Source organism: Chenopodium album, chromosome 27 (genome assembly GCF_948465745.1).
Source record: "Chenopodium album chromosome 27, dcCheAlbu1.1, whole genome shotgun sequence".
NCBI lineage: Eukaryota > Viridiplantae > Streptophyta > Magnoliopsida > Caryophyllales > Amaranthaceae > Chenopodium > Chenopodium album.
The window spans coordinates 12,553,026-12,576,899 of NC_137860.1; the positions used below are offsets into that span (position 1 = coordinate 12,553,026).

Consider the following 23,874-nt stretch of genomic DNA (forward strand, 5'->3'; position numbering starts at 1 on the left):
CCTTACAATAATACCTCTAATCAACTATAATCTATGTAGTTTGACTTTTATTACCCCCTTAATTTATTACCCCCATTCCAAGCGCCCCTTAAAGAGGCACATGTTCCCACCCCTATAAATACCCCAATCATTTATGATGGGAGGGGGGATTGTGACATAACATTAAAAAGAGCACTTAAAGAGCTCCAACTTCTCTCTACTTTCTCCCTCTAGCTTTTCCGATTACCGATCTCTAACTTGATTGTCGGAGGCTATTCCGGCAAAGGAATATTCGTTGTTTTGTAGGTGTTCGCGTCTCGTTGTCAGGAGAACGTGACCAATATCCATGGAGTTCACAAAATACCCCGAAACATTTGGCGCCGTCTGTGGGGATACTCGTCTGTTATGGCAATAGATGGTCAGACACCTAATACTAGTTTTCGTCCAGGCGAGGACGAAATGTAGAAGACTTACACACTACCATACATTCTAGCAATCCTTTGACCGCCTCATTTCAAGAGGCTGAACAACCTCCTGTCACCCCAGCTACCCTAATGGCCGAGCTGACTCAGCTTCACCAAGAGTTGGCCTCTAAACAGCAAAAGGGAGGTGGTGCCTCCAAGAAAACACACAACAAGACCAATGCAACTGATGCTGGTAATACTCCATTCCGTCGTCCGCATGGAAGGTCTCCCCGAGTCCCACGGACAAATCTTTCTAGTCTATTGGCGAAAACACAGTCGGCTGGGGGGAGGGGCAGACAGCCAAAAAGAGTGGAGAATGAGTCATCACAGCGTTTCAAGGACGCGAGGGATTACATTCGGCACAAACAAAGGGAGAGGGCCGCATATTCTGACACGGCCTTTACCCCAACCATGTCGGATGAATTATCCAACCAATCTTTCTCCCAATATACCAACACGGCCGTCTCTAGCAGAAGCCAAGCCACTCATACTATTACTCCCATTCCAGTTCAGCCTTCACAATATCAGCCCCCTCAAGTTTTCAATGGGTTACAGCCAACTCCACAGATCTTCGGACAGTGTGGGCTGTATGGCCAGACGTTCAGCCAGGCTCCATACCTAGCTGGACCGCCCGCCCAACCTCAGCCCATTGACTGGCAGATGCGTTTTTTGACTTTAGGAGATAAGCCGCCTCCGTTTTCGCAAGACAAACTAACATCCCCTGAACCAGCAAAAGTTAAGAGTGTACTAGTGGGTGCCTATGATGGTACGGGCAGTCCAGAGGAGCATATTACCTCGTACAGGAACTTGATGTACTTGCAAAGCGTAGATGACGCTACTTGGTGCAGATGCTTCCCGGCCACCCTTAAGGGAGTGGCTTAGGATTGGTTTAATAGCCTTCCGGCCGGGTGCATAAATTGCTTTACCACCCCCAGTCTGTTGTTCGTGAGAAATTTCTCTTATAACATCCTGCCAAGAGAGACAAGCCTCAACTTGGCAACAATTATCCAAGGAAAGAATGAAGGACTATGTTCGTATGTCGAAAGGTTTAACCAAGAAAAAGCCCATATTCACAATCTCCCGGACAAAATGGCATACTCAGAATTTCTCCGGAGATTAAGGCATAATGGTTTCAAGTTTGATTTGGTTAGAAAAAAGATTCGTTCTTACGCATGTGTATTGCGGGAAGCCGAAGCCTACATTGAGGCCGCGGACTTTTGTTCGCTCACCAAGTCAGAACAGCCGACCAAGGGGGCTGAGAGGAAGCAATCTTCTCAGCAAGACTCGGTCGGCCGAAAGAAAGAAGGAAACAAAAGAAAAGAAGTCTGGGTAGCTGATGACAAGCAACCCAAGTCAAAGAAAAGCAAGACGTACGAGCCTCAGTATGTGTTCAACAAGGACGGCTACTCCATTTTGATGGAGATAAAAGACAATTTTGAGTTTGAGAAGCTTCAGCCTTTGAGAGGCTCGGCCAGTACAGAAACAAAAACAAGTATTGTCATTACCACAAAGATGTGGGTCATGACACGAACGATTGCATCAATCTGAAGAGGCTGTTGGATAAGCTGGCCGACAAGGGTCTGTTAAATCCTTATGTGATGAAGTCCAGGTTCACCTACAAACGGACAGACAACACGTCTGAGAAAAAGCAACAAAATGATAAGAAAAATGACAAAGAAGATGATAGCAACAGCACTAACTCAGGCTTCGTGGCCGTGATATCAGGAGGCTTTGCTTCAGGCGGCCCTACCATGAAAGGAATCAAGCAGGACGCTCAAAATTAGTCAAATGTGATGCAAACGGACGCTTTTAAGGACGAGCATTTTCCTGGAGTGATCATCAGTGAGGCTGACCGTGGGGAGGTCAAGGCCTTGCATAATGATCCCATGGTCTTTGTCATGAAGATAGCAAATTTGAAGGTGGGAGGAATATTGATTAATATGGGTAGTTCGGCCGACATCATCAGCCTAACCGCCCTAAGGAATTTAACCTCTCCAGAAGATGCTCTCCTGGACATTACCCACCCCTTGGTAGGATTTGGGGGGAATGTCATTCATCCAGTTGGACGGATAGATCTCCCCATCCGCTTCGGGCAGAAGGGAGAAGGGAGAGATATGGTCGTCCGCTTCCTAGTTGTCAAAGAGTTGACAGGGTACAATGTCATTCTTGGCCGCTCTACTCTGAATGCAGCCAAGGCGGTTATTGTGCCCCACTTGATGCTGTTAAAGTTTGAAAGATCGAACGGTAAGATAGGAACGATTCAAGGAAGTTAGAAAATGGCTGAAAAATATAATCAGTTGGCCGTGAAGCCCACAGCACGCGGCCCAAGAGTGTCCGAGCCAAAAGAGGAAGGAACCTCACTCCAAGCATACCAAGTCGGCCAGAAGCGTAAGGCGACCAAGCTAGAAGAAGCCTAGCAATTAATGACTGTCGGTCGGCCAGATAAGTTGAGGCCCCAGGCGGCCGGCAGCCACCAGGATATAGTGCTTGACCCCAACCACCCAGAACGAACGGTTAGTGTCGGCACTATAGCCCTGGGAACATTTGGGGATGAGTTAGTTCAGCTTTTAAGGGAATTTAAAGATGTGTTTTCATTTGAAGTTGGTGAAATGCCATGGATAAGTCCTGACCTGGCCGTACACAAGCTAGCCGTGAATCTTTTGATAAAGCCTGTCCGCCAAAAGAAGAGGAATCATGGAGAAGAGAGGAATTAGGCGGCCGCGGCTGAAGTGAAAAAGCTGCTGGACGCCGGTTTCATTCGGCAATGTTTCTACCTAGATTGGGTGGCTAATGTAGTTCTTGTGAAAAAACCGATTGGGACTTGGAGAATATGCGTGGACTACACAGATCTGAACAAGGCATGACCTAAGGATAGCTTCCCCTTGCCCAAGATTGACCGTTTGGTAGATTCCACGACCGGGCACGCTCTAATGAGCTTTATGGACGGATACTCCGGATTCCATCAAATTCCGTTGTGGGAAAAAGACCAAGAAAAGAAGGAATTCGTGACCAAACATGGGTTGTATTGTTACAAAGTTATGCCATTCGGCCTTAAGAACGCCCCTGCTACCTTTCAGAGGCTTGTTAACACCGTCTTTAGAGACTGGCTCGACCGGAACATGGAGGCGTACATTTATGACATGATTGTCAAGTCAAAAGAGTCGGCCGACCATCTGAAGGATTTACGAGAAACGTTCACCGAACTCAGGTGGCATAAGATCATGTTAAATCCAAAGAAGTGTGTCTTTGGTGTTGAGTCCGGTAAATTTCTCAGATTTTTGATTGATTAACGTGGAATTGAGGCCAACCCTGAAAAAATTCGAGCCGTCCTTGACATGAAGTCACCAAGAACAATTAAGGAGGTGCAAAGACTGACCGGCTGTTTAGCAGCCCTTGGAAGATTTTTGTCAAGATCAGGGGATAAGTGTCGTTACTTTTTCCAAACCATTAAAAAGAAAGTTATGTTTGAGTGGACAGAGGAGGCTGAGGAATCATTCGTACAGTTGAAAAGTCACTTGCATACATTGCCTCGCCTCGTTAGTCCGCTCAGGAATGAGAAGTTATTCATCTACCTTGCCATCTCTGAACATTCTCTAAGTGTCGTCCTCCTTGCTGAGAGAGACGGCCACCAGGTCCCAATCTATTTTATCAGTCATGTACTTCATAATGCTGAGCTTAAGTACCCCCCAATTTAAAAATTTGGCTTGGCCTTGTACATGGCATCGAAGAAGATGCGTCCGTATTTCTTGGCACATTCAATTGTGGTCTATACAGACCAACCCTTGAAGAAGCTGTTTTCAACTTTAGAAGCAAGTGGTCGTATGCTCAAATGGGCTTTGGAGCTCAGAGGCTTTGACAATGCGTTCGAGCCAAGAAAGGCAATTAAGGGGCAATCTTTTGCGGATTTTTTTGGCTAAAATGACACGGCCTAATCTTCAGCCGGCCGGGGACCAGGTTTGGAAGGTGTTTATGGATGGTAGTGCAACAGCGACCGGGTGTGGTGTTGGTATCATATGTTATACTCCTGAAGGAGATAAGTTTGAGTATCCATTGAGATTTAAGTTCCAAGCGTCAAACAACGAAGCTGAGTACGAAGCATTGTTGGCCGGCCTAAAGATGTGTAAAGCGGCCGGAGCAACTAAATTTGAAGTATGCTCGGACTCCCGGCTAATAGTCCACCAAGTCAATGGTGGCTTCGAAGCCAAGGAGCCGTCCATGATGAAGTACATGCAGCTAGTGAAGGATGAGGCCGAGTGCCTAGAACATTTCTCTCTCAGACAAGTTCCTCGTTCAGAAAACCATCAGGCGGACGCGCTCTCCAAATTGGCTTCCTCGGCATCATGTGATACTCTAAGATCAGTGTTTTGGGAATTAAAGGATAAAATGAGTATTGATGCCGAGCCCGTTCAGATAATAGATAGAAGTTCAGCTTGGATAGACGGAATTATTTCCTATCTGAAGGATGGAATTCTTCCGGACGATCCCAAAGAGAGTTGGCTAATGAAGAGGAGGGCAGCCTGGTTTGAGATGAAGAAAGGGGAACTGTTCAAAAAATCTTTTGTGAAGCCCTATCTTAAGTGCATAACTTCTGAAAAAGGGCATGAGGTTTTGGACGACCTTCATCAGGGACACTGTGGCTCCCATATTGGAGGACGAGCCTTGGCTGAAAAGGCGACACATTTGGGATATTACTGGCCGAGTCTAAAGACGGACGCCATGCAAATGGTGAAAAAATGTGACAAGTGCCAGAGGTTTGCAACCCTTATTCATCGTCCGGCAAATAGTCTCTAGGCCACAAACAGTCCGCTCCTTTTTACAAAATGGGGCATGGACATTTTAGGGCCATATACTCCAGCGTCCAGCCAGAGACGATATATACTAGTAGATGTAGACTACTTCACTAAATGGGTTGAAGCCGAGGAGGTCCGGGGCATCAAATGGACGGATGTGTCAGCATTCATTTGGAAAAGTATAATCACTCGGTATGGAGTGCCTCAGTTAATGGTATTCGACAATGGACCTCAGTTTAAGACGCGTCAACTCAAGGAATGGTTGCTGGACGCCGGTTTCATTCGGCAATGTTTCTACCTAGATTGGATGGCTAATGTAGTTCTTGTGAAAAAACCGATTGGGACTTGAAGAATATGCGTGGACTACACAGATCTGAACACGGCATGACCTAAGGATAGCTTCCCCTTGCCCAAGATTGATCGTTTGGTAGATTCCACGGCCGGGCACGCTCTAATGAGCTTTATGGACGGATACTCCGAATTCCATCAAATTCCGTTGTGGGAAGAAGACCAAGAAAAGAAGGAATTCGTGACCAAACAGGGGTTGTATTGTTACAAAGTTACGCCATTCGGCCTTAAGAACGCCCCTGCTACCTTTCAGAGGCTTGTTAACACCGTCTTTAGAGACTGGCTCGACCGGAACACGGAGGCGTACATTTATGACATGATTGTCAAGTCAAAAGAGTCGGCCGACCATCTGAAGGATTTACGAGAAACGTTCACTGAACTCAGGTGGCATAAGATCATGTTAAATCCAAAGAAGTGTGTCTTTGGTGTTGAGTCCGTTAAATTTCTCAGATTTTTTATTGATTAACGTGGAATTGAGGCCAACCCTGAAAAAATTCGAGCCGTCCTTGACATGAAGTCACCAAGAACAATTAAGGAGGTGCAAAGACTGACCGGCTGTTTAGCAGCCCTTGGAAGATTTTTGTCAAGATCAGGGGATAAGTGTCGTTACTTTTTCCAAACCATTAAAAAGAAAGTTATGTTTGAGTGGACAGAGGAGGCTGAGGAATCATTCGTACAGTTGAAAAGTCACTTGCATACATTGCCTCGCCTCGTTAGTCCGCTCAGGAATGAGAAGTTATTCATCTACCTTGCCATCTCTAAACATTCTCTAAGTGCCGTCCTCCTTGCTGAGAGAGACGGCCACCAGGTCCCAATCTATTTTATCAGTCATGTACTTCATAATGCTGAGCTTAAGTACCCCCCAATTTAAAAATTTGGCTTGGCCTTGTACATGGCATCGAAGAAGATGCGTCCGTATTTCTTGGCACATTCAATTGTGGTCTATACAGACCAACCCTTGAAGAAGCTGTTTTCAACTTTAGAAGCAAGTGGTCGTATGCTCAAATGGGCTTTGGAGCTCAGAGGCTTTGACAATGCGTTCGAGCCAAGAAAGGCAATTAAGGGGCAATCTTTTGCGGATTTTTTTGGCTAAAATGACATGGCCTAATCTTCAGCCGGCCGGGGACAAGGTTTGGAAGGTGTTTATGGATGGTAGTGCAACAGCGACCGGGTGTGGTGTTGGTATCATATGTTATACTCCTGAAGGAGATAAGTTTGAGTATCCATTGAGATTTCAGTTCCAAGCGTCAAACAACGAAGCTGAGTACGAAGCATTGTTGGCCGGCCTAAAGATGTGTAAAGCGGCCGGAGCAACTAAATTTGAAGTATGCTCGGACTCCCGGCTAATAGTCCACCAAGTCAATGGTGGCTTCGAAGCCAAGGAGCCGTCCATGATGAAGTACATGCAGCTAGTGAAGGATGAGGCCGAGTGCCTAGAACATTTCTCTCTCAGACAAGTTCCTCGTTCAGAAAACCATCAGGCGGACGCGCTCTCCAAATTGGCTTCCTCGGCATCATGTGACACTCTAAGATCAGTGTTTTGGGAATTAAAGGATAAAATGAGTATTGATGCCGAGCCCGTTCAGATAATAGATAGAAGTTCAGCTTGGATAGACGGAATTATTTCCTATCTGAAGGATGGAATTCTTCCGGACGATCCCAAAGAGAGTTGGCTAATGAAGAGGAGGGCAGCCTGGTTTGAGATGAAGAAAGGGGAACTGTTCAAAAAATCTTTTGTGAAGCCCTATCTTAAGTGCATAACTTCTGAAAAAGGGCATGAGGTTTTGGACGACCTTCATCAGGGACACTGTGGCTCCCATATTGGAGGACGAGCCTTGGCTGAAAAGGCGACACATTTGGGATATTACTGGCCGAGTCTAAAGACGGACGCCATGCAAATGGTGAAAAAATGTGACAAGTGCCAAAGGTTTGCAACCCTTATTCATCGTCCGGCAAATAGTCTCTAGGCCACAAACAGTCCGCTCCTTTTTGCAAAATGGGGCATGGACATTTTAGGGCCATATACTCCAGCGTCCAGCCAGAGACGATATATACTAGTAGCTGTAGACTACTTCACTAAATGGGTTGAAGCCGAGGAGGTCCGGGGCATCAAATGGACGGATGTGTCAGCCTTCATTTGGAAAAGTATAATCACTCGGTATGGAGTGCCTCAGTTAATGGTATTCGACAATGGACCTCAGTTTGAGACGCGTCAACTCAAGGAATGGTTGCTGGACGCCGGTTTCATTCGGCAATGTTTCTACCTAGATTGGATGGCTAATGTAGTTCTTGTGAAAAAACCGATTGGGACTTGAAGAATATGCGTGGACTACACAGATTTGAACACGGCATGACCTAAGGATAGCTTCCCCTTGCCCAAGATTGATCGTTTGGTAGATTCCACGGCCGGGCACGCTCTAATGAGCTTTATGGACGGATACTCCGAATTCCATCAAATTCCGTTGTGGGAAGAAGACCAAGAAAAGAAGGAATTCGTGACCAAACAGGGGTTGTATTGTTACAAAGTTACGCCATTCGGCCTTAAGAACGCCCCTGCTACCTTTCAGAGGCTTGTTAACACCGTCTTTAGAGACTGGCTCGACCGGAACACGGAGGCGTACATTTATGACATGATTGTCAAGTCAAAAGAGTCGGCCGACCATCTGAAGGATTTACGAGAAACGTTCACTGAACTCAGGTGGCATAAGATCATGTTAAATCCAAAGAAGTGTGTCTTTGGTGTTGAGTCCGTTAAATTTCTCAGATTTTTTATTGATTAACGTGGAATTGAGGCCAACCCTGAAAAAATTCGAGCCGTCCTTGACATGAAGTCACCAAGAACAATTAAGGAGGTGCAAAGACTGACCGGCTGTTTAGCAGCCCTTGGAAGATTTTTGTCAAGATCAGGGGATAAGTGTCGTTACTTTTTCCAAACCATTAAAAAGAAAGTTATGTTTGAGTGGACAGAGGAGGCTGAGGAATCATTCGTACAGTTGAAAAGTCACTTGCATACATTGCCTCGCCTCGTTAGTCCGCTCAGGAATGAGAAGTTATTCATCTACCTTGCCATCTCTAAACATTCTCTAAGTGTCGTCCTCCTTGCTGAGAGAGACGGCCACCAGGTCCCAATCTATTTTATCAGTCATGTACTTCATAATGCTGAGCTTAAGTACCCCCCAATTTAAAAATTTGGCTTGGCCTTGTACATGGCATCGAAGAAGATGCGTCCGTATTTCTTGGCACATTCAATTGTGGTCTATACAGACCAACCCTTGAAGAAGCTGTTTTCAACTTTAGAAGCAAGTGGTCGTATGCTCAAATGGGCTTTGGAGCTCAGAGGCTTTGACAATGCGTTCGAGCCAAGAAAGGCAATTAAGGGGCAATCTTTTGCGGATTTTTTAGGCTAAAATGACACGGCCTAATCTTCAGCCAGCCGGGGACCAGGTTTGGAAGGTGTTTATGGATGGTAGTGCAACAGCGACCGGGTGTCGTGTTGGTATCATATGTTATACTCCTGAAGGAGATAAGTTTGAGTATCCATTGAGATTTCAGTTCCAAGCGTCAAACAACGAAGCTGAGTACGAAGCATTGTTGGCCGGCCTAAAGATGTGTAAAGCGGCCGGAGCAACCAAAGTTGAAGTATGCTCGGACTCCCGGCTAATAGTCCACCAAGTCAATGGTGGCTTCGAAGCCAAGGAGCCGTCCATGATGAAGTACATGCAGCTAGTGAAGGATGAGGTCGAGTGCCTAGAACATTTCTCTCTCAGACAATTTCCTCGTTCAGAAAACCATCAGGCGGACGCGCTCTCCAAATTGGCTTCCTCGGCATCATGTGACACTCTAAGATCAGTGTTTTGGGAATTAAAGGATAAAATGAGTATTGATGCCGAGCCCGTTCAGATAATAGATAGAAGTTCAACCTGGATAGACGGAATTATTTCCTATCTGAAGGATGGAATTCTTCCGGACGATCCCAAAGAGAGTTGGCTAATGAAGAGGAGGGCAGCCTGATTTGAGATGAAGAATGGGGAACTGTTCAAAAAATCTTTTGTGAAGCCCTATCTTAAGTGCATAAGTTCTGAAAAAGGGCATGAGGTTTTGGACGACCTTCATCAGGGACACTGTGGCTCCCATATTGGAGGACGAGTCTTGGCTGAAAAGGCGACACATTTGGGATATTACTGGCCGAGTCTAAAGACGGACGCCATGCAAATGGTGAAAAAATGTGACAAGTGCCAGAGGTTTGCAACCCTTATTCATCGTCCGGCAAATAGTCTCTAGGCCACAAACAGTCCGCTCCTTTTTACAAAATGGGGCATGGACATTTTAGGGCCATATACTCCAGCGTCCAGCCAGAGACGATATATACTAGTAGATGTAGACTACTTCACTAAATGGGTTGAAGCCGAGGAGGTCCGGGGCATCAAATGGACGGATGTGTCAGCATTCATTTGGAAAAGTATAATCACTCGGTATGGAGTGCCTCAGTTAATGGTATTCGACAATGGGCCTCAGTTTAAGACGCGTCAACTCAAGGAATGGTTGGGGGACCAAGGCATAACTCATTGTTTTGCTTCGGTTGGCCAACCACAAGCCAATGGTCAAGTAGAGGCCTAAAGCAAGCTGAAATGGAATCAAGTAGACGCGTCAACTCAAGGAATGGTTGGGGGACCAAGGCATAACTCATTGTTTTGCTTCGGTTGGCCAACCACAAGCTAATGGTCAAGTAGAGGCCTATAACAAGCTTGATCTCAAATGGAATCAAGCGCAAGCTTGAAAAAGCAGGCGGCCTATGGGCAGATGAGTTGGTTAATGTACTATGGTCCATACGGACAACAGCAAAGAGTTCCATGGCAGAGACTCCATTCTTTTTGGTCTATGGAGCTGAGGCTGTACTTCCGATTGAAATGTACGAGCCCACTTTGCGGGTAATCCTATATGATGAATCGGCCTATTGGGAGGCCATGAAGACCGCCCTAGATTTTCTTCCAGAAGCTAGGGGCAACGCGGCACTTAGGAGGGCATATAATCGCCGAGTGTCTAAGCACCCGCTATTGATGAGGGATCTGGTGTTAAGAAAATGGAAGCTTTTGGCCGTGCCAAAGAGGACGGCAAGTTGACTCGAAACTGGGAGGGGCCATACCGAATCAGAGAAGAAGTCCGAGACGGCACATATTGCCTTGAAGCCATTGATGGCCGTCAGATCCCACGGATGTGGAACACTGACAATCTCAAAAAATATCATGTTTAAACTTTTTCTCTTTAAGTACTTAGCCAAAAAGTTGTATATACAGCTAGGTCTGTTGATCGAGCCATGTAATTAAATCCATACGGCCACAACAATGTAATTTTGACAAATTAATGAAAAAGTCGAGCATTGTTAAACTATTTTGTTATTTTACTTGTTTTTATTTGCATGTTATGATTTAAGTTGAAAGACCGAGTGAAATCACTTACTAAGTTGCTTCCAACATAGCTACACGGCCTATTAAAGGCTTACTGAGTGGACGAGGTAAAAAGGGTAGCAAGATTGCTTCCAATGAGGCAACCCTGCCACACACACAAAAAAAAAAAAAAAAAAAAAAAATACTGACTTAAGTCAGAATTCAACGTCCGTTCTAATCCAAGACGGACGATTAAGGCAAGGTATTCTGAACTTGTTTAATACAAGTGTCCTTTACAAATGGGGCAAGGGCATACCTAGACACTTAGCCCGGCCGAGCCAGGAATCTCTAAGTTGAGATAATACTTGGGATTTCTAGGGTACGTCCGAGCAATAGTTTCAACGGACGACTCGCATAAAGCCAAATGAACGGCCAATTAAATTGATTCGGCGTTTCACCTAGTCCAAGGGCAATCATTACTATGATTTAATTAACTTGTTAGTTGTCATACCCTTTAAGGTATAAAAACTACCAAGTTAATCAAACCTCTTAGAGTATGGACTAGGCGAACATCGAATAAAAGGGCATACCCCTAGGTTCGTACGAAAAAGCATAATATTCAGACGTACAAAAAAACATTCAAAAAGCATAAGATTGCGAAAAATTGCTAACTATGAAACAGAAATAAAGAACCGCTCAAAAGGCGGACAAAATTTTCATTAATAAGACCGCTCAAAAGGCGGCCGAAATGTTTACAAAACCGCGCAAACAGGCGGATTCAAAATAAGAACAGAAAAATAAAAGTACAATAAAAGCTAAGTAAAAGGATAGCTGATAAAAGGAAAGCTTGAAAGCTAAGAAGACGGTTGCTGGAGGACCTGAGCTCTAATTAGCCGTATCATCTTTGGCAAGCTCCACCGCAACTTATTCCCTTTGGATAGGTCAGGGACGGACGCTTCACCCGATGGCTTTTCAGCACCATCGTCCGCTTTTTCCTCCTACTCATCTCCCTCTTCTTCCTCCTCGTCCTCTCCAGACTCCGGGGAAGTGACAATCAGCTCCGGAAGAGGTTGGTCGGCCTTCTTTGCCTCCTCCCTAAGGCAGACATAGTTCAAGCGCTTGGTAAAGCGCTCCTCATAGTAAGCCGCCTCACCATCGGCCACCATCAGTTCGAAGGCATCAAAGAAGTATGCCTTAAGCCGCTCCTCAGCATTTTGCTCTATGCGGACAACGTCTTCATCGCTAGCGGCCGAGGGGCTTTAAGCCGCTCAGTCAAGTTCGAGACAGACTTCTTCAAGGTTTCCACCTCGGCTTTTAGCGCGTCCGCTTCATCCAGAGCAGACTTAAGGTTGGCCTGGGCCAATGTCAACTCACTCTTTAGAGCCTTAAAAGCCTCAAAGCCCTGCTTCCACCTTTCCTTCTCCAGGACGGCCTCGTCCCTCTCTACTCTCATGGCCTCCCTGGCCAAACTCTCATGTTCGAGAGCTTTGCCGAGTTTGACGAGGTCCTCAGTTTGGCGCGCCGCCTTTTCGGACAGCGCGGTGATCTGGGTCTCCAGATGGACCCTTTGAAGGGCGGCCGTCCTAGTTACATCGTCCTCGGCCTTCCTCACCTCAAGCCAGGCTTGCTTCAGCCGCTCGTTCTCTTTATCCTTCCAATCTAGGAAGGCGTTCAGGCGGAGGAAGAGTTGCGGACAGAAGAAGGAGAATTAGTTAAATAGAGAGAAAAATATGCTAAGTGTTGGAAAGAAGAGTGAGATGTAAGGAAGACGTACCTCGGCGCTGCAGTTGAGCATAGGGCCGACGAACCCTTCGTTAATTCCCCGCAGCTTGTCTCACTGCGCCTGGGGAACTGTGCGGACCATGCCATTGCGCATCGCTTTCCTGTCCGCGCCAGTAAGTGACTAGCCGGGCAGCCTCATTTGCATCTCCTCTGAGATATCTGCGGACGACCATGAAAAAAGGTCAGCTAAAATGTACAAGTAAATCAAGGCGTACAAGAATAAAGAAAAGAAAAACTAACCAGTGGAGAAGCTTGGAGGAGAGAGATTGACGGGAGGGGGCAGCAGTGGTGCATCCCCCTCATTTCCTGAACGGCCAGCGGCATCACTGGACGACTGACTGTCCTTTAACCAGTCAGATTTTGGAACTTCCTTGACATTCGGAGTCGAGGTGGGGCCGGTCGTTTTTTCCGGGGACAACTTACCCCCATCATCCATAGGGACGGACGCGTCATGGACCTAATCAGCAACAGGATCCATGGACTTGGAGACCTCGCTTTGTACCAGCCGAGGTTGTTCTCCTTTAGACTGCGTTGGAGCAGTCTACGACTTTGTCTTGGCCGCGGATTTTGAAGAAGGCTTGGTGGCGACCATCTTCCTTCTCTTCGATGAGTTCGCATCTGGAGTTGAAGAAGCCGGCTGCTTCCTCCTTGCCCTTGGTGTGGGGGTGGCCTGTCAAAAATACAAGTAAACTTGTTAGAAAAAGGCACAAGACAAAAAATTTTGTCAGTGTCCATGTAAAATTGGGAAGGAGCTCCGTTCCAATATGCCTGAATGGACGAAGAACGTCCGCTCAAACTCAGGAAGAAAGCTCCTCTCAATAAATCAAGGCGGACAACTGGAAAAGAAAAACTCAGAAAATTGAACAAGAATTTACCTCCTTGGCTTGCTCGTACATCTAGCGACGAGCCTTGTAACGAGCCAAGTCCACTTCAGACATCTCCACTTCGCCCTTTTGTTCAGGGTCAAGCATATCGTACGCCTCCGCTGCAAAAAGAAGAAGAAAGTATTAGAATAATTTTCTAAGTAAAAGCTTATGTGCATACAAAAAGTTTATATCTAGGTTTCCATCTTGGGGTAAGTTCTTGTACAGGTCGTATGCAGACATAAAGGTAGTATCCCTAAGCCAACTAGATAAAGGAACCAAGTGGCGAGGAACACGTTCAGTCTTGTTACCCCGCTTGACCCTAGTAACCTTGAAGTACTCGAGTTGGTATTCTTGGCTGGGATGGACAGCAAAGTCCGGCTTAAAGCCCTTGTTGATGCACGTCACCAAATACCCAAAAATATTTAACCAACTGTTTGGCGTCAGTTGGAAAAGGCCAATGTCATACTCGTCAAGTAACATCCGGACAAAAGGGTGAAGGCAAAAGCGGAGGCCCACATCCAGAGCGGCCCTATACACGCAAAAGGCCCTTTTGCGCGGCATCCCTTCCTCCCAGATGCCCACAGCAATTGCCTTCCTGGGGACTTGAATATCAAACCCCTCCCCAAGATGGAGGGATTCCATGTACTTCTCAAATTTATGACCCAAAAACTTCAAGGCCGTGTTACCTACCATACAGGCGTACGGGTCCCTAAAGTTGTCAATATTGGCGACGTACTCCTCGGCCGCCGCCTCGCCTTCGGCCATTTCACCTTCGGCCGTCTCATCTTCTGCCTCTTTCTCAACTTCTTCTTCTTCCACTAGGTGAGAAGGAGCACTCCCAAACTCTAAAGACAGCACCCTATCCAGGTCTACTGCCTCGGCCGAGCTTCGACCTCTAGAGCTGAGTACGCCTATAGGGGAAGTGGTGTCCTCTTCGACTAAGGGACGTTTGCCCATGTCCTTGGCAGCGTACGCCTCATTTCCCGAAGGAGGGGCGCTGCGAATAGACAGAGCGGACGGTTCTCTGATTGAGATTCCCATCCTTGGTCTGTTCGCTCTGCCTTGTTGGAGCAGAGGTTGAGAAGAAGTGGGGACGGACTAACCAGCAGCGTCCGCCCCAGACTGGGAAGGATGGTCATTGCGAAGTACCAGCTCGACCTCATCCATGACCGTGCTAGCATATTGAGGGAACCTAAGTTCCGTGATTGGAGCGGATGAGGCGCCTTGAGCTCTTTGGCGTTCCTCGAAAGATGAAGTGACCTCCACGGTCAAGTAATGAGAGCCAGTGGAGGTAGTTGTCTGTGTGGTGGAGGCGGTCTCAATATCAGTGTTGCTTGGGTTGTTTGGGTCATAAGGGACCCTAGGGTGAACCAGACTACTGTCTGGGTTCCTGGCCGCATGAAGCTCATGCGTACGCATGTTTCTAGCCATATTCACCTGTACGAACAGAGAAGAACAAGTGGGGATGAGTACGTACGCACTAGATATAGACTCACTCCAAGGAGGAGACAACTCTTCTCCATCCACTCTAGATTCCTCAGTCCCAGGCGAACGACCGGCCTCATGAGGAGGGTCGGACGAAGCCGAGTATGGATCCAGAATTGAAATAAAAAATACAAGTAAAAGTAAAGGAAGACGTTGTAGGCGGCCTACCTTTGTACGTGTTGAAAACCTTGAAAACGTTCTTGGTGTTCTTTAAGATTGACCGGAAAACTCAAAAAATGCCCGGAAAACTCAAACTCACGACAGCGCTCTTGAAGATTTAGGGGGAGGATAATTTTCTCTCTTTAAAATGCTCTGCCTTCTCTCTAGAATTCACAATTGAGTAAAGTGTGGAAATGAGATTTTACCTCCCATATTTATAGAAGGAATTTATGGGGGCAAAATGGTAAAACCATCTTTCCCGCCTAAACATTCAAACGGTAACTCTTTGAGAAATAACTCGAAGAAAGAGAAGGATGGCGTTAGGGTTCCGTCAATTCATATAGAGATTCAGACAGACAACTGACGACACATTTAAGTTGGTTGAATCACAAATTCAAAAATTTGTACCTCCAACACTTAGTCTCTAGAGCTCTCAAATAACCTAATTGTTAAATTGCGTCCGCCCAGCTCCCAGACGTTTAGTCCAAAAAGAGATTTCAGACGGACGCAACCTGCTTAGAGTGCCAGAGTGTACGTCTGTGTATGAGGACGACCAGTCCAAAATATGTGGACGTTCATGTGAGCAAGGAAATAAGCTCACCCCAGAATATGAGGACGTCCAGTCCAAAATATGTGGACGTTTGATAGAGGGATTAGGTAGTCTCGTTGGTCTAATAACCCTAATCAAATTAATTATTTATAACCTAAACTACCCTAATACGAGTATAGGGGTAAGTAAAGGGTCGAACCCAAAAGGACTAAGTGTATCAATCTATGCTAATTAGACTACTAGGAAAGCTTGTGAGATAGAAAGAGATTCAACTAAACACAACTAAGGACAAACAACTAAAACTAGGGTAGGTGGAATCCAATTACATCAATGCATTCAACAAATATCATACAATTAGATAAAAATGCCCTCGATTAGGAACAATCAGCACATTTAACTCACTCTAGCACAATTAAGCATGTTAATTATCCTACTAAACTAATTCATACTCGTGCAACTAGCCTAGCAAAGGTATGGAAGAATTTAGACCCTCAACCAACTCACTCTCGCACAATTGATTGAAAGCACAATTAAAAACATAGAATCAATTAGCTAGAAAGATTTTAATCCATAAAAGCATCATCCATACACAATAATCAAGAAACAATTTCATACTAACCACAATCAATCATTAAATTAATTAACATAACCTTCATCCATTTCCTTTAAACAAAATCTAAGCTAACATAATGAACAAAAACATGGAAAACAAGGTAAAATAATAATAAAAGCAAGAATCAAATAACAAAATTAATTAATCTACTCAAATAAATAAGTATAAACAATAATAAATAAAAGCAATAAAGGTGAGAGAAAGTTAAGAAGATTCATTGAATTTATGAGAGGAAAAATCCACAAATTTGCTTCTTCAAAATCCCAAAATCTCCATGAAAAATCCAAGCCTTCTCTCTCTAAACTACTCCTAAACTAGAGAGAGAAAATCCTAATCTAACCCTAAGAGAGAGAAAAATAAAAGAACTAAAGCTACTCTAATCTAATCTAGGGTAAAATAAAATGTTGATTGAAAAGTTATTAGAGAATAACCCCAAAGGGGGTATTTATAATACAAAGCTAAACAAAATAAAATGAAATAAATAAAACTAATTCAAACTAAATCCAAAAACAAAACTAAAATAAAATGAAAATAAAAGAAAAAGAAATGGAAAACATAACCCCCAAAATTCCCACCAAACCCACGAAACAAATCAGACCCCTATTCCCTTCTACTTTTTCGTGGCTGCTCTCTGATCATCATCATCCAACAACCATCATCAATTATCATAATCATCACCGTCGATCCTCATCGTCATCAATCAAGCATCAATCAAAGCTGTTCAATTTTCATTAAAACTTGCGTGAGAAGCTCGTGATTGAAACCACATTTGCGCGCCTGCACAGACATCGCACAGAGGTCGCGCAAAGCTTCTGCCTCGACTCTGATTTTCGACTCCAATTGTGTGTGCCTTCTGACAGGGCTACGCGCCCGCGGAGGTCTGGGTAGCTGCAATTGCTGATTTGGGCAAACTCGGAGGTTCGATTGAAGCGGCTTCTCTGATTGGTGGGTAATGTTGTATGCGTTCTTGTTGTTGTAATTAGGTGGATGTGGTTGAGATAGGTTTGCTGCGGTGAGTTGCGGTGGTGATTGCTGGTTGCTGGTGGTCGAATGGAAGCAGAGGTGGTGCGGTTTTGGTCTTGTTGATGCCGCAGCTGCTGGGGCTTTATGGTGGCTGAGGGGTTTGTTGCTGATGGTTGTTCAGGGCGGTGGATGTTGTTGTGTTAGTTGTGGCTAGTGGTGTTGAGGTTGTGTGAGTGATTGTGAGGAGTTGGTGGTTGTTGGGCCCGTATTGTAATACGACCCATTACATTTAGGGCACCGGTCCAAGAAGCAATACATCAACAAAATGAGCAAAACGGCTTGATTAGAATAAACATGGAAAGCAGCATCAAGGATATCAATCAAAGAGATACTTGCCAAAGTTACACCTATAGAACAGGGAAGAAGATAAATCAAGAAGATCTTCCTCATTTTGAATATATTCCGAATATCTTTGTAAACCCTAGAGATCCCTAGGTATAAATAAGCATAAACTAGACATTTTGAGCATTCATGTACGCACATATACTCTAAATATAATAGAATTACTCTGCATTTATCTACGGAGCTTCGTCCCTACTGAAGAAGGAGGCTAGTCCTTATTCAGTATTGTATCTTTAAACTTACTCTTTTCATAGTAAAGTTCATTTTGTTTATTTATCGTTATTTCATTGCTTATCTATTGCTTTATTATTGCTTTACTGCTATTTTATATGCTTTGGTAGTATGATTATTATTACCCCTCAAACCTAGCAGATTCTCATATGTCCTCGTTGAGATTTGCCTAAACAATTTGGCGCCCACCGTGGGGCTGATAATCAATTAACCTACCAATTCGCCAAAAAATCAATACAAACACCATGTCTGGGCACCAAGTACCCTTTACTATAGCCGAAATTAATGAGGGAATGAACGCATTCCGTCAAACCTTAGACCAACAAAAAAGCTAAATTGAAACACTGTTGGCCCAAAAAGTCCAAACTGAAGCCAAGCTTACCAGTCTCACCAAGCAAAATGAAGCCCTCCGTAGCCAAATACAATCAGTCGCTTCCAAAACCATTAATACCAGAAAAAACACTGAAAGTATAGCCATACAGCTTGATATGTCAGGTGTCTTTCACCCTTAACGGGGAAAAAGGATCTAACACTAGGGAAACAACCCTAGATCTGGACTCTTTGAATGCAGGAACCCCTAAGCAGAATGGTCAAGAAGGATCTAAGGAGGGAAAGATAGAGAAGGTAGTCAAAGAGTACCTCAAAGCAATCGAAGCCAAGATCGCCAAGATCCCTGGAATGCCAAAGCCCATGGAGGAAGAAGCATCAGATGGCTATATAGAGTCTCCTTTCTCAGAAGAGATCGTCATGGTAGAAGTGCCAAAGAGGTTCAACACACCCAGCATGGCCATGTACGATGGAACAAGAGACCCTGATGAGCATGTATCCCTTTACAAGCAGAAGATGATGACCAGCTCAATCCCAAGAGACATCAGGGAGGCCATCATGTGCAAAGGCTTTGGAGCCACATTATCAGATCCAGCTTTAACTTGGTTCATTAATTTAGATAATGGGACAAGTCGATCTTTTGCAGGAATGGTAAACCTATTCAAGGTCCAGTTCGCCAGCAGCAGGAAAATAGAGAAGCAGTCATCAGATCTATACCGTGTTGTGCAAAGACACGGTGAATCCTTGAGGGATTACCTTAACAGGTTCAACAGGGAAAAGATTGGAATACACAAGTACGATGCTCCTACAACCATTGAAGCGTTCAGGAGAGGATTACTAGATCACAGTGAGCTCTACAAGGAATTAACCAAATACCCATGCACAACCTTTGAAGATGTACAAGCTAAGGCAATGGCTCAAGTCAGATTTGAAGAAGATGCATATGCAAGAAAGACTCTAGAGCTCAGAAAGGATGAAGATCGTCCGTCAAGAAGGAACAACAACTTCCCCAGGAGAGATCATCGATTCAGCCGTATCAGCGTTCCTTCTTTGATGAAGGATCAGTCAATGCTGTCGAAGGAGAGTTTTCTGATTGGAGGGAAGATCCTGAGCTCCCACCAAAGTTGCACGAGTATTGCTTCAATGTCAATCCTGCAGGAGTAATAAGGACCTTAAACAAGATAGGAGACACTGTTCAATGGCCTAGAAGAAGTGATAGGCCTGGGGAGAAAAAGGATCCATCCAGATGGTGTGATTTCCATTCAGATGTTGGTCACACTACTGACGAATGTGTCGCGCTTAGAAAGGAAGTTGCATACTTGTGAAAGAAAGGCTACCTCAAAGAACTCTTGTCGGATAAATCTAAAGCTTCAGGGAAGGATAGAGAGTCTAAGCAAGGAGGTCCTCCACCCCCACCGCCAATTGTCAAAACCATCTGTTTCATATCAAGAGGGTCAGAAGTATGCGGGCTAACATATTCAGCAGCGAAGCGACACGCAAAAGAAAGCAACAAAGAGCAACCAGACAAGAGGGAGAAGTCAAAGATAGACATCCCTATCATGTTTGAAGAAAGCGATGCAGTAGAAGGTCATCATGACGGCCTAGTGATCTCACTCCCAGTTGGAAACTGCATGATTAAGCGAATCCTAGTTGATAATGGAAGCTCTGCAAATATCATCATGCTAGACACCCTGAAGCACATGAACATAGATGAGAAGAATATCGTCAACAAATCAACAATGCTAGTAGGATTCAGCGGGGAAACCAAGAAGACAAGTGGAGAGATTACATTGGCAACATATGCAAAAGGGATCAACCTGCAAGTCAAATTCTTAGTGATCGACACCCTATCCTCATACAATATGATTCTGGGAAGACCCTAGATACACGAAATGAAAGCCATCCCTTCTACGTACCATCCGGCCATTAAGTTTCCTACTAGATAGGGAATTCAAGAAATCAGGGGAGATCCTAGGGAAGCCAAAGAATGTTACAAGATAGCACTGAAAGCAACATCTGCAGAAAAGAGTTCAGTATAGCAATCAGAGGGTCAGCTGGGCCAAGAGAAGTTGAGTATATCAGAAGAGCAAGAAGGTACAGAAGTCCAGCTGAACCCCCTACATCCAGATCAGAAATTCAGAATAGGATCAGAGCTGAAAGCGGAACTCAGACAACAAATTTACGACTTTCGGGAAGAAGAGAAAGATGTGTTTGCTTGGACCCATGAAGACATGAAAGGCATTTCCCCAGAAGTTATCACCCACAAGTTAAACGTAGACCCAATGCATACACCAGTGAAGCAAAAAAGAAGAAAATTCGAGCCAGAAAGGAACAAGATCATCAACGAAGAAATTCAAAACCTACTGAAGACAGGAAAAATCAGAGAAGTAAAGTACCCAGAATGGCTTGCCAACGTGGTGGTAGTAAGAAAGAAGAATGGGAAATGGCGGATCTGCATAGACTTCACAGACATCAACAAGGCTTGCCCAAAAGACCCATTCCCTTTACCTCATATCGATTGCATGGTAGACGCCACAGCAAGGCACGAACTGCTATCCTTTATGGACGCCTACAGTGGTTACAACCAGATCCTCATGCACAAGGACGATCAAGAGAAGACAGCCTTCATTACCAGTCAAGGAATACACTGCTACAAGGTGATGCCTTTTGGATTGAAGAATGCAGGGGCAACGTACCAAAGGTTGGTAAACAAGATGTTTGAAGAACAAATTGGAAACACGATGGAAGTCTACATAGACGATATGGTAGTTAAATACAAGAAGGCAGAAGATCATGTCAGAGACCTTAGAGAAGCATTCGTCATCCTGAAGCAATACGGCATGAAGCTAAATCCCACAAAGTGCACGTTTGGAGTACAATCAGGAAAGTTCTTGGGATACATGGTTACGCAAAGAGGAATAGAAGCCAGTCCGGAACAAGTCAAAGCCATCCTAGATCTAGAGCGACCGAAATCCAAGAAAGATGTACAGAGCTTAACAGGGAAAATCGTGGCATTGAACAGGTTCATTTCAAAGTCTTCAGAAAAGAACAAAGCTTTCTACGAGGTACTAAAAAAGAACAAGGAGTTTAAGTGCGAACAAGAACACGATGAAGCATTCCAGAAGCTGAAAGAATACCTAGGAAACCCGTTGATTCTCTCCAAGCCCAAAGAAGGAGAACCACTCCAGCTATACCTTGCAGTATCTGAAGGGACGGTCAGCGCAGTTCTCACAAGAGAAGAAGAAAAGGAACAATTTCCAATCTATTACGTCAGCAAGACCCTGCTCAGTGCGGAAACAAGATATGCATCGTTGGAGAAAATCATTTTAGCCTTGTTCACTGCTTCAGTAAAGTTACGTCCATACTTCGAGAGTCATTCCATACAAGTACGGACCAACTACCCCATCAGAGCTATCATGAGAAAACCAGAAATGTCAGGAAGGATGGAGAAATGGGCCCTACATCTAAGCAGGTACGACATACAGTACGAACCCAGGACGGCGGTCAAATCTCAAGCCTTGGCAGACTTCGTGGCAGACTTCAGCCCTACCCTTGAAGAAGAAGCACAGAAGGAAGTACTAGCTCTACAGGAACCAAAAGCTGCACAAAAATGGACACTCCATACAGATGGTACAGCAAACATACGAGGAGTAGGCTTAGGAGTAGTACTGACATCACCCCAAGGAGACAAGATAGCACAGGCAATAAGGTGCAACTTCAAGGCTACCAATAATGAAGTTGAATACGAAGCACTAATTACAGGACTAACCGTTGCAAGAGATATGAAGATACAACACCTGGAAGTAATTTCTGATTCTCTACTCATGGTAAACCACTACAAGAATGCAGCTAATTACCGATGGCTACCATCCATCGGTAATTTACAGATATACCATCGGAATATAGTTTACCGATGGCTGCCATTGGTAAAAAGCCGTTGGTAGTCTATTCGTCGGTAAATCTAAATTTACCGATGGCTAATCCATCGGTAAAATATATAACGATGGTTTTGCCGTCGGTAAAATTTGAAAATACGCATCGCCATATCTTGCATATACCGATGGAATATACCATCGGTAATTATTTACGATGGCAAATAACCATCGGTAATTTGGATCTACCGATGGTTTATGGCTATCGGTAATAATAGTGCCACCGATGGTATATAGCCATCGTTGATGATCAACAATTACCGATGGCAGTATACCATCGGTAGTTGTAATTTACCGATGGCCTTTGCTGTCGGTATCTGGCAAAGCAATATTCAGAATTTGTTAATTTTATAAACTACCGACGGTTGTTGGCCATCGGTAATTTTTAATTTTTTTTCCCAAGCTTATTTTGTTTTTCTTCTGCACCACTACTTTAAACCTGTTTTAATTACCACCATAATCTAATTTAAAACCTGTTTTTATATCCTGCATTGTAATGAAACATACCACATCCACAAAAGCATTGTTCACATCGATTCAACCGGATTAGTGTCAAAAGTACCTAAGTTTTCATGCACTACTAATAAGTCATACTAACATAAAAGATGTACTAACAATTACAAACAGATTAAAAGACACTAGAATGATTGCCTACCTAGAAGTCACAAAGAAGCTCATCAAAGAATTCAAGGAGTTCAAGATAGAACAAGTACCCCAAAACCTGAACACTGAAGCAGACGCATTGACAAATTTGGGGTCAAACATCAATCCAGAAGAATTTGGGGCAATCCCACTAGTACATGTACTCTCACCAGCCATAGAGAAGGAATCAACCATGAGTGTCTACGAAATTCAAACAGGCCCTACAGAAGAAGAAGACAACAGTTGGATAACACCTCTGAAAGAATACCTCCTAGGCAACACGAAACCAACAGGGAAAGTAACAGCTCAAGCATTCGCTCAGAAAGCCTCCAAGTACTGCCTAATCAGCAATGTACTCTTCAAGAAATCTACAGCAGGACCTTTCTTAAGATGCCTGGAAAGAAAAGAAGCTCAGCAAGTCTTACAATCCCTACACAGTGGAGAGTGTGGAAATCACTCCGGAGGAAGGAATCTAGCCAACAGAGCACTTAGAATGGGATACTACTGGCCCAGTATGAGGAAGGATGCAGCTGAGTTCGCCAGAAGTGCCTAGCATGCCAAAAACATGCGCCCTTGACACACAAGCCATCAGAGGAATTACACCCAACATTGACACCGTGGCCATTTATGAAGTGGGGAAGGGATATAGTAAAGCTACCACCATCATCAGGACAGAGAGTGTACTTCTTAGCAATGACAGACTACTTTTCCAAATGGATTGAAGCAGAAGCGTACAAGGAGATCAAGGATAAGCACGTCATTTAATTTATAAAGAGGAACATTCTAAGCAGATTCGGGGTACCAGCAGAGATCATTACAGACAATGGGTCCCAATTCATCAGCAACAAAACCACCAAGTTCTGTAAGGAATGGAACATCTCCCTTATCACATCTACACCAAGATACCCACAAGCAAATGGATAAGCAGAATCAAGCAACAAAGTCCTTATAGGCAAC

General features: G+C 44.5%; 1 protein-coding gene across 1 annotated transcript; it reads left to right on the forward strand.

Moving 5' to 3' along the window:
• The first annotated feature begins 18,763 nt into the window (after positions 1-18,763).
• On the forward strand, positions 18,764-19,668 carry LOC145619690 (uncharacterized). Its single transcript, XM_081674392.1, has 3 exons — positions 18,764-18,948; positions 19,108-19,325; positions 19,403-19,668. The coding sequence occupies exons 1-3, from the start codon at positions 18,764-18,766 to the stop codon at positions 19,666-19,668; spliced, it is 669 nt and encodes a 222-aa protein (XP_081530518.1).
• The last annotated feature ends 4,206 nt before the right edge of the window (positions 19,669-23,874 follow it).